General features: G+C 38.9%; 1 protein-coding gene across 1 annotated transcript in view; it reads left to right on the forward strand.

Moving 5' to 3' along the window:
* The first annotated feature begins 726 nt into the window (after positions 1 to 726).
* LOC118982634 (alpha-N-acetylgalactosaminide alpha-2,6-sialyltransferase 2-like) overlaps positions 727 to 12,912 on the forward strand; it is a 61,419-nt gene continuing 49,233 nt past the window's right edge. Inside the window, 2 exon segments of the mRNA XM_037039783.1 lie at positions 727 to 888; positions 7,080 to 7,181. Coding sequence (XP_036895678.1) covers positions 727 to 888; positions 7,080 to 7,181 — 264 coding nt within the window.

A 12,912-nucleotide genomic window follows, 5' to 3' on the forward strand; every position in this document is an offset into this window, starting at 1 on the left:
TCACCCAAAGTCCAACGTTTACATTGGGGCTCAGTCTTGTATTGTATATTCCAAGGGTTTTGACAAACCTATAATGGTATGTAGCCACCATTATAGTCATAGGGTGTATTCACTGCCCTAAAAATCCCCTGTGCTTTGCATATTCATCCCATTCTCATTCCTAAACCCTGGGAACCACTGTCTGTATAATTTTCCCTTTTCTAGAATGTCATATATTTAGAATCCTATAGTGTGGTTTCAGATGAGCTTCTTTCATTCAATATGCACTTAAAATTCTTCACTGTCTTTCCATAGCTTTATAGCTTATTTCTCTCTGCACCCTTTTGTATGTGAAATAATAAACATCCTCACTTTTAAGACACTTTCAGTTGAGGCTTTCTGCAACTTGGAAGCCTGAAACAAAATAACCAATATGGTCTCTAATCATCTGTGTAATGAGAATAGGAGTCGGGGGATCTGACTTTAATCCTAGATTGAGCACTAATTTTCTGTGTGATTTAGGGCAAGCCATTTTCTTTCTGGCACAGAAACTGCGTAGTTCCCATGGTGGGCACTAAGGCTAGCTCCCCCAAACCCATCCTGCTTCAGGTGATTGGTGTAACCGTTCGATGCCTGGCATCCCTCTGGTACGTGTAATTGTTCTAACAGGAACACATCTTCATTTGATCCAGTCAGATGGAAGAGAGGGATTATTATGTTTAATATAGAAAATCTTTCTAACGGTGTATGGATAAAGCAGCACATATTCCTTTCACACTGGTGGATTTCTTGAGGAGAAGTCACGTGATGAAGGCCATGCTGGGGACAGAAGGTGAGAGTTACGAGAAGAACCCAGATTATTGGGTCACTGAGCAGGTCATGTGCGATTACTCCATCTCAGGAACTTCAGTAAAGAAACAATAAATTAATTTATTGCTCACGTCCACTAGGAGTCTAAAGTTTATCCTTTTCAGCTCACATTACCTTAATGGGTATCAGTAATTCTTCAGATCAAATAAGAGACTGTAAGTAACATGCTTTGAAATAGTAAGACACCACACACATTCAAGGGAGTATCATTTGCCTATTAAAATAAGCATGTACTTCTCATGAACCACTGGGACGGTAAATACACAATTATTGAATATCTACCAGGTGAAGAGACCGCTGCATAGATTTTAAAATTCATTCTCAAAAAAATTCAGTGAGGCATTATTTATCTTTTAGTAGATAGGGAAACTAAGTGTTATGTATTGGTTTTACTCCTACAAAAACTCGTTTGTTGAAATCTTAACTCCTAATATGGTGGTGCTTGCAGCTAAGGGGTTTGGTGTATGATTAGGTCATGAGGGTGAAGCCCTCATAAACGGGATTACTGACTCTATAAAGGAGATCCTGGAAAACTCTCCTCCCCCTACTTAGACCTGAGGACAGAGTGGGAAGGTGGCCACTTATAAATCAGGAAGTAAGCTTCCACCAGACACTGAATATGCCAGCACCTCGATCTTGAACTTTCAAGATTCAGAACTGCAAAAAATGAATGTTTGTTGTTTAGACCCTGAGTGTATGGTGGTTTTTTTTTTTATAGTAGCATGGATAGACTAAGACACTGAAGCTAACAGGTATGAAACAAAGGGCCCAAAGATGTGTGACTGATGCATATCACAGTGTGGCTAGCCTGGATTTAGCTATTTCCAAAGTCTGTGTTCTTTCCACTACCATGAGCTGCTTCTAGCTTACTTGTTATGAGAACAATGTCACGAAATAATGGCATTTGAGCTAAGTCTTGGGGAAGGGTAAGATTCTTCCAAAAGGGTTAACAGCATGAGTAAGGTTACTGATGAGAGGACTCTTATGGTGTTCAGGAAGCAAAAAGGATGTCAGAGCACATGGTGCCTGGGGAGTTCCCTGGGGAAGACAAAGTTAGGAGTCAGAGGAGAAGAGGTAAACCAAGATGGGCTGGAGGCACTACTGCATGTTTAACAGAAGTGAGGAGGTGCAATGAAAGTCCATAACTTGGAGATTTGGAGGCATAGTATCAGGATGCTCAGATATTTTGTTTTAAAGGTAAATCTGATAGCAGTGTACGGAATAGTTTGTAGAGGCAGGATGGAAGAAACCCAGGATTCTCCCTGTTACCATGTTTCATGTTCTTTCTTCTTTTCAACTGTACACCACATTGTGCCCCCGACTTTGCCTTGCTGTATTCTTCCCTGCTATGCTTTCCATTATTACCTCTGTTTTAAATCTTGTACCATCCCCTCTATTTATGTTTTAATATTTTAAAAACTGAGGTGAAATCAAGTAACATAAATGAACTATTTTAAAATAAACAGTTCACTGACATTTAGTACATTCATAGTGTTGTGCGACCACCATCTCTGTTTAATTTCCAACAATTTCCATCACCACAAAAGGAAGCCCCATGGTCATTAAACAGTTACTTCCCCCCCAAAAAAAAACAAACAAACAAAAAAAAACAGTTACTTCCCAATGCTCTTCCATTCCAAGCACTTCCTCAGAAAAAAACCACGAGTTTGGTTTTGGTCTGTATAGATTTACCTATTTTGGATATTTCATATAAATTGAGTCATAAAGTACATGAACTTTTGTGTTTGGTTTCTTTCTCTTGGCAAAATATTTTTGGCTTTTCTTATTGATCTCCTTTCTATCTTCTTTCCAGATGTTTTATCCATTATTGAATATGGGGTATTGAAGTTTCCAAGTTTTATTGTAGAACTGTCTGTTTCTCCCTTTGAATCTGTCTGTGTTTGCTTTCTATATTGGGGCTGTGTTATTGGTGTATATATGTTTTTGTTGCATGTTTCTGATGAATTGATTTGTATAAATATGTAATATCCTTTGTGTTTTATAACAGTTTTTGGTATAAAGTCTATTGGTCTGATATTAGTATACCCAAGTCAGCTCTCTTTCGGTTAATATTTGCCTGGAATAACATTTTCTATTCTTTCACTTTCTACCTATTTGTCTTTGGGTCTAAAGTGAGTCTGTTGCTGAACAGCTCATCATTGGATCCTGTTTGTTTATTGATTCTGCCAATACTTGCCATTTCATTGGACAGCTTACCTCATTAACATTTAAAGTACTTACTGATGAGAAAATTCCTACTGTTAATTTCCTATTTGTTTTTATTTGTATCTCACCATATTTTGTCCCACATTCCCTTTATTACTGCCTCCCTTTGTGTTTAACTGATGTTTTGTAGTGTACCATTTGATTTTCTCCTTTCTCATGGGTTGTGTATATGCTTTTCCCGGCTTCCCCTTCCAGGTTTAGGCATATGGTGTGGACTGTTACTTTTATTTAAAATGTTTATGAAGAATACCTGCTCCCTGTTGTGCTCTGAGTGAGCTCTAAATCAGGTTTAAAAAAAGACAAGCCCCCTGCATGGGGCCTTTATGTAACCCCCAAAACAGGTCAGAGCAAACAAACAGAATCCCAATAAACTGTAAATAAACTCTGCTCTGCTCCCTCTAGAATGAGAGCCCAGGGTCTCACAGTGACCATGCAGGCTAATGTCTTCAGACCACTCCTGAGTCAGGAAGAGGGTAGAACAAGGAAAAACCAAAAATACCACAAAGTTTTTCTATCATTTTTGAGTTGCCTCTTCCTTGGTCCAGCATTCCCTTTGTTACTATAAACCTCTGAATGTTTTCCAGAGTTGTGACAAATTTGATTCTGACAGTTTTTGCTCAATTTTTAAATGTTTTTGAAGAGAGGTGTGCCCTTGGAGCTGCCTACCCCACTAATTTTGTTGACTTCACTCTCTCCTCCGTTTATTTTTTATAATCTCCCTTCAATCACGGCTTCCATTTCTCGTTCCACCCCAGGCTCCAAATATTCTTTGATACTGCCAAAAACTAGATGTTGTTTTCTTTGGTTTATTTTAGTGTTTTTGTCACTTAATGTCATGTCTGTGTGTATTTGCATGCTAATGTTGAGAAAGGTTTGGTGATAGCAAATTAGAAGGTCTTGTTGGCAGAAAAGAAATTTTAAACTAGCCATAATTAGGTGTCTCTAAATACACACTTTTTTTTTACATTGAATGCAATTTGATGGGAAGGATACAGTTCTCTTCTGGTGAAATATTTTAAAATGTGATTTTGAAAACATTAATAATCAGAAATGATCTATTTCATAAAAGGGGAAACCAAATGTTTATTGAAACTTGTCACTGTGAAGCTCATTATGTTCTGGTTTAATGGGAATAAGAAATCACCATTATGAAGGATTAACACCACAAAATATAAATCTTGCAAGTAATTAGGCAGCTGTATATTTATCAGTACAGAATGTATTTTAATTTTTAATCAAGGCCTTTGTTCCAACTGACAAAGTAATGGCTTATTTTCAATGTTCTACTGAGACAGCCTCTCCAGAGTAGGATTTGGTGCATCGGTGGGTCCCTCCGTGTTTCGTTTGCTCTCGAGTCTGATGTGCCATGTAAACCCCTGAGAGGCCCCAAGAAAACACTGTGCTGCTTTTGAATTGGTTGTTTTCCCCATATCCAATTCACAGGTAAATAAAAATGGTCTTTTTGAGCAATGCATCCCATTTGGGGGGAAATGAAAGAAATATTATTACAGGGGTATTGGAATTATGATAGGAGCAGCTGGAATGGTTTTTATGGACCTAGAATGCATTTTATATCCCCAGAGAAACCTCAGGATTAGAGAACTCCTATTGGAATAGCTGTGATACTGCCCATGACAAAAACCTCCCAACGTATCTCCACTCCAATCGTAAACAATCTGTACATAATTTAGATGCAAAGGATAATGAAATTTCAGAAACATACCGCTGTACCCCTAGTACTCATTTCCTAAGGAAATATTATTTGCTGTATTAGTATATATGAGAATTGTCTGTTGAGGAATTTGTTAAAATACCAGAAGGAGCTCCAGAATTTAATTAGAAAACCAAAATCTGAATCCCGGTTCTCCAGTTTACTGTGTGGCTTGAGCCTGTGGTTTTGTCACTCTGTGTTTTAGTTTACTCACTGCTAACGTGGGGGCCATTCCACCTGAGCAGTACTTTTGCTGCATTGTCATAGTAATTTGACGACGCACCATGAGAGAAAGGAGGAGCATAGCTGTCTGAGTTGGGTTCCAACTTTACCACTTACTGTGACATTTGGTAAGTTATCAAACCATTAAGGAGCCTCGGTTTACTTTACCTGCAACATGGAGATAATGATACCCATCTCCTAGGTTCTTGTAACAATTTCTAAAAATTCAGAAATATTTTAGGAGTGTACTCATGTTTGCTGAATGAATAAACACAGTAAGAGATTTTTGTTCTTAAGAACGCACATAAACTTTTCCAACAAAAGTACAATAGAATCTACTTTCAGTTGATTTTGATTTGAGAAATTTGGAGGTTTGTTCATTAGGAATTTGAAATAATACTCATGAATAGGTGTTAAGCCCATGGAAGACTTAGTCTGAAATTGGCTGGATGATAAATATTTTAGATTGCTCAGTATTATGTATCTCTGCCGTACTGACTCAGCTCTGCCATTGTGGCACAAAAATGCTATGTATGGTGTGTGAAAGCCCCAGTGAAGAAAAAAGCATGTGTCTCTGGGGGGATCATGAGAACCCCTATGATGTTTCTTTTTTTTTTACTGGGAATCGTTTCCAGGTGGAAGAAAGGGCATTGCCAAATTAGGTGACCTCCATCTAATTTTTTCATTTCTTTTCACTCAAATTTCCTTCTCTGTTAGGTGCAAACAACCATTGTTGTAAAGGTGCTTTGCAGAATAGAAGGCCCTGTGCCAGTGGTAATTACCTTTAGTGGAATACTGTGAATTAACTTGAGTGAAGATTTCAGTTAGAAGGGACAACTCTGTGTACTCCTAGAGATGCAGAGGGTGTGAACAGGAGAAAACTTGCTGACCACCACCTGTCAGGTCAGCTGCCCGGGGGTTGCTCACCCTGGTCTGTCTGTATCTAAACTGCGTGCTTCTGCCATTGTGTCATGTTTTACGATGTGATGGAGACTTCCATTCCATCTGGCACCTGCCACTAGCAGTTGTATGCCACCAGGCTAGTCACTGCTCTGTGTTGGGCCTCAGTCTCCACTTATTTTAGAAGCACAGGCTGGACTAGATGTTCCCTAGGATCCTGGCATGCCTTCCCGTTGTACCTCTCCTACAGACTGTGACTGTGTTCGTGGAACCGTACCACCTTGGCGGAGCACCCGATGGACACAGGCCTTTCAGACACTTGCAGGATATCCTCCTTTGGATAAGATGTCAGATAGTCTACTTTTGTACTGAATTTTGCTGTGTAGAGAAAAATACCAGTAACATTTTCCTTTTGCAGAGCCTAGAACATAAGCTCTTACTTTATCCACTGGTCTTCTTTTATCCTCACCCTCCCCTATAACCCATATACACTTAGTCCTTTTTTTAAATTAGGATTTACAGCATACATTTCTACTTGCCTTACCCAGATCCTTGAATGGAGTTGAAGAAGCAATGCAGTGTAGTGGTCACTGTCACAGCCCGTGAGGGAGACAGGAGACCTGGTCACAGGTTTGCCATTTAGTATCTGTGTGGCCCTACCTTGCGTTGGCTTTACACCTGTAAAATAAGCACAGTGCCTACTTCATGGCGAAATTTCAATGATTAAGTATGACAATGACAATGAGGTTCTAAACATGGCAGCTAGAACATAGTAAGTCTTCAAAAATAATAATAATTATGACTATTTTATCCTTTGGTTCTCCTTTTAAAAAATTAAATCTTTTTTATCACCGAAAGGACAGATTTGGAAGTTGTTTCTTATTTCTTTCTATTCCACCTTTCATAGGTGCCCACTTTGCTGCTGGATACCCTTTGAAGGAATGCTGCACCTCCCTGAGGGCGGTGGAGAACAACTGTGGCAAACATGGTGGGCAAACACAGGCGCCGTAGCATGTGACAGTCCCTAGGCTCTCTACATTAGCTGCTAATGTGTTAATTAAGCCAAGAGAAGCCATGATGCAAAAAGTGATGTATTTTTTTCTCAGCAAAGCAAATGCTAATTTAATAAGACTTACAGATCTATTTTTAATGGTGTTGTGCTGTGTTGCAGGCTGGTTTATCAGTGGACGCAAGATGGGGTGACAGGACCAAGGGATCTCGAAAAAGCCTGGGAGAGGAGGCAGGAATTGGAGTTTCTAACAAGGTTGGCCAGGTAGGGCACTTATGAAGCACAAGGTTCATAGAAAACAGTAAGTCTAAAACAGATGTTAGAAAACTTTATAATGAGTGGAATGGTAACGATTTTAGGTTGTTCTGTCTTATGTCACTGTCCCATGTACCTGGCTCTGCCATTGAGGCAAAAAAGCAGGTATAGAAAATTATAAATGAATGGGCACAGTTGTGTTCCAGTAAAATGTCATTTATGGACACTGAAATTTAAATTTTGTTAATCTTTGTCTTATTGTATTTAATAATGTAAAAGTCATTCTTCTCTTGTTTGCTGTACGAAAGCAGGTGCTGGTGGCTGTTTGCTGACCTTTAATCTAGAGTTACATTTGTGGAATTGTAAATTACAGAGAAAATCAAGAAAGATAGGACATCAAAGGATAAAAATACAGCTGTTGGACAGGCCTGAGCTCTGTGGGTACCATTTTGGCAGGCTCTTGCCTCAGTGAGAAAAAAAGGGGCTGCGCTGTACTTGAGGGGCCTGGCTTGTGGCTTGCGGGCATCAGGATTTGCATGCAGAGGGACACAACAGGAAATGAAGGCTGCTGACAGACAGGTTCTGACTCTGGCAAGTCCTGACCTACTTTTTTCTATTATTTAAAAAATGTTTTCTTTCAAAGCTACCACAACTCTCTTCTGATTTTAACCTGTCTCCTTTCAAAAACCTTTACTTTCTTCCAGATGTCCTTCTGAACAAATGCATTGCGCTTTGTTAAAGCCCACTTTGCTGTACAAGGAGATTTTGTGTAAGGCGGGTACATACAGCCTTGGATTTCATTCAAGGAGGTGTGCTTATAAAAGAGCTACAAGGAGTTCCTGACAAGATGGTCACACCCAAGTTTACTTTTATGAAGCAGACCCTCATCTCTGGCACCTATGCACACACTATTCTTCAACACCCTCAATTAACCCTACTCCAAAAATCTGTGCTTCTCTCCCTTAATTGCATGAAACCCCTGAAAATGTGCATCACTGAGGATAATGTCAAACCTAGATATATTTATATATTTATATAAGTTATATAAATATATATATAAATATAATTTTTATATATATACAAATTTATGTAACTTATATAAATATATAAATATTTATATATTTACCTACTAGCTAAATGACCTTGGACACATTATTTGAATTTGTCTAGTCTGCATTTTTCAAATGTATTTCATAATATCTCCTAATCTAATAGTACAGTTATTTATGAGTTTTTAGAATGTCTGAAAATAAAGATGTTAGGTAGGTTGAATTAATTTGTGTACTCTAATATGTGTGTTTTAAATTATTTAAAATATATTGTTTTAAATATTTTAGAGTCTTTTAAATATGTTCACACACATACATTGCAGTAAACGGCACAGAGATAAAAACTATATATGTGACTTCTGATTCACCACTTTATCTTTGCACGAGAGCTGTGTAGTACAGGGCAAGGAACATTGGCTCTTGCAACAAGGAGATAGGATTTTCATTACAGGCCTGGGCCCATCCTGAACTGGGTGGGAATGTTTAATATTTCATAATCTTTATTTCTTCATTTTTAAAAATGGGGATATGAACCCTTGTCTTGACCACAGGATTGTTTTAATAATCAACTGAGATGATGAAAAGAGTTTTAGAACAATCAAGTGCTATGCAAATCTAACTCTTGCCTCGTTAGCATAATTTTCTCTCCTGTGATGATGTGAAATTCCGCTCACAAGTCGAGGAGTCTACAATTTGAAAACCACTGGCAATAAGATAGTAAACCTTCAGAAAAAAGGTCGTGGTTCATTGACAGCTGAAATACACTTACTGAATTTTTTCTATATATGGTTAGGGGACCAATGCTTGATTAAAATGTAAAAGGTACCCTCAAAGTTCAACAATTGGATTTTCAGTAAATCTTGAAATAAGAGTTTCTTTTCATATAGACTGCAAATGCATACATTATGTATAGTTATCCTTGCATCTGTTATTGCAGCAAAATGTTGTTACTAGAGCACCAGGAGTTCGATGCTCCCCTTTGATCTGGAGGAAGGAGAAACAGTCTGAGCCAGAATCATGGAGGGAAGAAAATTTCTTCCCAGCTCCTACAGAAGGTCAGACAACTGGCTGATTTTAGCAAAGCACTTAGTTGAACTAATTGTTTCTTTGAAATGATTTTTCTGACTGAATTTACTAGGTGTTTGAGTCCAGAGGAATGATCTTATATTGCTTGCTTGACTCAAAGCCACAGGCAACATAATTTGAAACAAAATGAAACAAAAACAATGAGAAAAGTGGCCATAGAGTGTGTTCACAGTGACCCAAGTTAAGCAGGCTAATCCTTTCTGTATGACTTTCTTTTTTTGCTCTGGGATGATTGGACCCTCAAGGGCCAGAGGCTCTGATTTTTAATACAAGATCCTCAAAGAAGTCTCTACTGAGTCATTAAAAAAAGAAGAAGAAAGGCAGACCACACAACCTAGGGTTCCAGCGCAGGAATCCAAAGCCAAAACCTCTGGCTGTAAAAATCTGTGGGGGTTGTAGCAGTGGGAGAAACTCCCAGCCTCACAGGAGAGTTCGTTGGAGAGATCCATGGGATTCTAGAATGTTCACAAACCCACCCACTGGGGAACTAGCACCAGAAGGGCCCAATTTGCTTGTGGGTAGCAAGGGAAGTGACTGAAAGCAGGGCAAGAGCCAAGCAAGGAGCATTGTTCCCTCTCTGACCCCCTCCCCCCAATATATAGTACCACAACCCAGCAGAGTGGGTTGTCCCACCCTGGTTATACCTAAGGCTCTGCTACTTACAATGTAACAGGTATGCCAAGACAAAGAAATATGACCCAAATGAAAGAACAGATCAAAACTGCAGAAAAAGAACTAAGTGACAAGAAATGATTGAGTAAAGAGGCAAAATAGAGGAAAAAGTGAAGGCTATGCAAAGTGAAATAAAGAAAAATATACAGGGAATCAACAGTGAACAGAAGGAAACTGGGACTCAAATCAATGATTTGGAACAAAGGAAGAAATAAACATTCAACTGAAACAGAAAAAGAAACAAGAATTCAAAAAATGAGGAGGGGCTTAGGAACCTCTGGGACAACTTTAAAAATTCCACCATCTGAATCATAGAGGTTCCAGAAGAGAAGAGGAAGAGCAAGAAATTGATAAGTTATTTGAAAAATAATAAATAAAAATTTCCCTAATCTAGCAAAGGGAATAGACTTCCAGGAAGTCCAGGAAGCTCAGGGAGTTCCAAAGAAATATAACCCCTGGAGGAACACACCAAGACACATCATATTTAAGTTATTCAAGATTAAAGATAAGGAGATAATTTTAAAAGCAACAAGAGGAAAAAAAGAGAGTTACCTATAAAGGAGTGCCCATAAGGCTATCAGAGGATTTCTCAAAAGAAACCTTACAGGCAAAAAGGGGCTGGAAGAAGTATTTGAATTCATGCAAGGCAAGGACCTACATCCAAGATTGCTCTATCCAGCAAAGCTGTCTTTTAGAAAGGAAGGGCAGATAAAGTGCTTCCCAGACAAGGTCAAGGTAAAGGAATTCATCATCACTAAGCCCTTATTATATGAAACATTAAAGGGACTTATTTAAGAAAAAAGACTATCAAAACTATGAATAGTAAAATGACAACAAACTCACAGCCATCAACAACTGTACCTAAAAAAACAAAAACAAACTAAGCAAACAACTAAAATAGGAACAGAATTACAGAAATGGAGATTACATGGAGGGTTATCAGCAGGGAGGGGTTGAGGGGAGAATGGGGGAAAAGGTATAGGCAATAAGAAGCATAAATGGTAGATAGAAAATAGACAGGGGGAGTTTAAGAATAGTATAGGAAATGGAGAAGCCAAAGAACTTATATGTATGACCCATAGACATGAACCAAGGAGGGCTGAATGTTGGTGGGAGGGTGAATGTTGGTGGAGGGGAATAAAAGGTAAAAAAAAAATGGGACAACTGTAATAGCATAATCAATAAAATATACTTAAAAAGAAGAAAGGTTTCACCCTGGCTGGTGTAGCTCAGTGGATTGAGTGCAGGCCTGCGAACCACACGATTCCCAGTCAGGGCACATGCCTGGGTTGCAGGTCAGTTCCCAGCAGGGGACGCATGAGAGGCAACCATACATTGATATTTCTATCCCTCTCTCTTTCCCTTCCCCTCTAAAGATAAATAAATAAAATCTTTAAAAAAAAGAAGAAAGGTTTCTTTCTTTTTAAATCAATGGAAGGCCTTCTATTACAGTTTCTGCTTACTCACCATGAGGAAATAAAAGTGAGATAAAGAAAACAAAATTACCAAATGATAAGGGATAAAAGGCTTTTTTATTGCTGAGGTGTGGTGAGTCATGCCACATGAAAAAGCATGCTTTGGATTTCTGGTTGAGATAGCAGTGTAGGAGGACCTGGCTCGCCTCTTTGCACAACCACATCAAAATTATAGCTAAAATTTAGAACAACAATCACTCAGAACTATCAGAAATCAAGTTGAATAGAAATCTGACAACTATGGAATTAAAGAAACCACATCCATCCAGGCTTGTAGGCAGAGCACAGACATGGAATGGGCTGGTCCATTACACACCTGTGGAGGATAAAAATTCAGGATAAAGGACACATGGACAACAAGCTGTTATTGTCCATGTGTCCTTTATACTTTATCTCAGGAGTGAGGAGTCCCAGCCCCACACCAGGCTCAAGCCCAGGGCTCTAGTGCCAGGAAGATAAGTCTTCATCATTTCTGGCGGCAAAAACCACTGGGGATTGAGTTGGTGGAAGAAACTTCTAGAGCCCCAAGCAGTTTTTCTTAAAGAACCCACACACAGACACAACTACTCGGACTCCCTCTGAACTCTAGCACCAAGGTAGCAGCTTGAAAGGAACCAGTGACATATAGAGGGAAACAGAAGTGTCTGGCATCAAGGCAAGCAGAGNAGCAAGGACCATTGTTCGCTCTCTGACCCCCCCCCCCCCAACATATAGTGCCACAACCCAGCAGAGTGAGTTGTCCCATCCTGGTGAGTACCTAAGGCTCTGCCACTTACAATGTAACAGGTATGCCAAGACAAAGAAATATGACCCAAATGAAAGAACAGATCAAAACTGCAGAAAAGGAACTAAGCAACAAGAAATGATTGAGTAAAGAGGCAAAATAGAGGAAAAAGTGAAGGCTATGCAAAGTAAAATAAAGAAAAATATACAGGGAATCAACAGTGAATGGAAGGAAACTGGGACTCAAATCAATGATTTGGAACAAAGGCAGAAATAAACATTCAACTGGAACAGAATGAAGAAACAAGAATTCAAAAAATGAGGAGGGGCTTAGGAACCTCTAGGACAACTTTAAACATTCCAACATCTGAATCATAGGGGTTCCAGAAGAGAAGAGGAAGAGCAAGAAATTGATAAGTTATTTGAAAAATAATAAATTAAAATTTCCTTAATCTAGCAAAGGGATTAGACTTCCAGGAAGTCCAGGAAGCTCAGGGAGTTCCAAAGAAATTGGACCCCTGGAGGAACACACCAAGACACATCATATTTAAGTTATTCAAGATTAAAGATAAGGAGAGAATTTTAAAAACAACAAGAGGAAAAAAAGAGAGTTACCTATAAAGGAGTGCCCATAAGACTATCAGTTGATTTCTCAAAAGAAACCTTACAGGCAAAAAGGGGCTGGAAGAAGTATTTGAATTCATGCAAGGCAAGGACTTACATCCAAGATTACTC

The sequence above is a fragment of the Sturnira hondurensis genome, unplaced genomic scaffold (genome assembly GCF_014824575.4).
Source record: "Sturnira hondurensis isolate 20B ecotype Veracruz unplaced genomic scaffold, ASM1482457v3 Scaffold0002039, whole genome shotgun sequence".
NCBI classification, from domain to species: Eukaryota; Metazoa; Chordata; class Mammalia; order Chiroptera; family Phyllostomidae; genus Sturnira; species Sturnira hondurensis.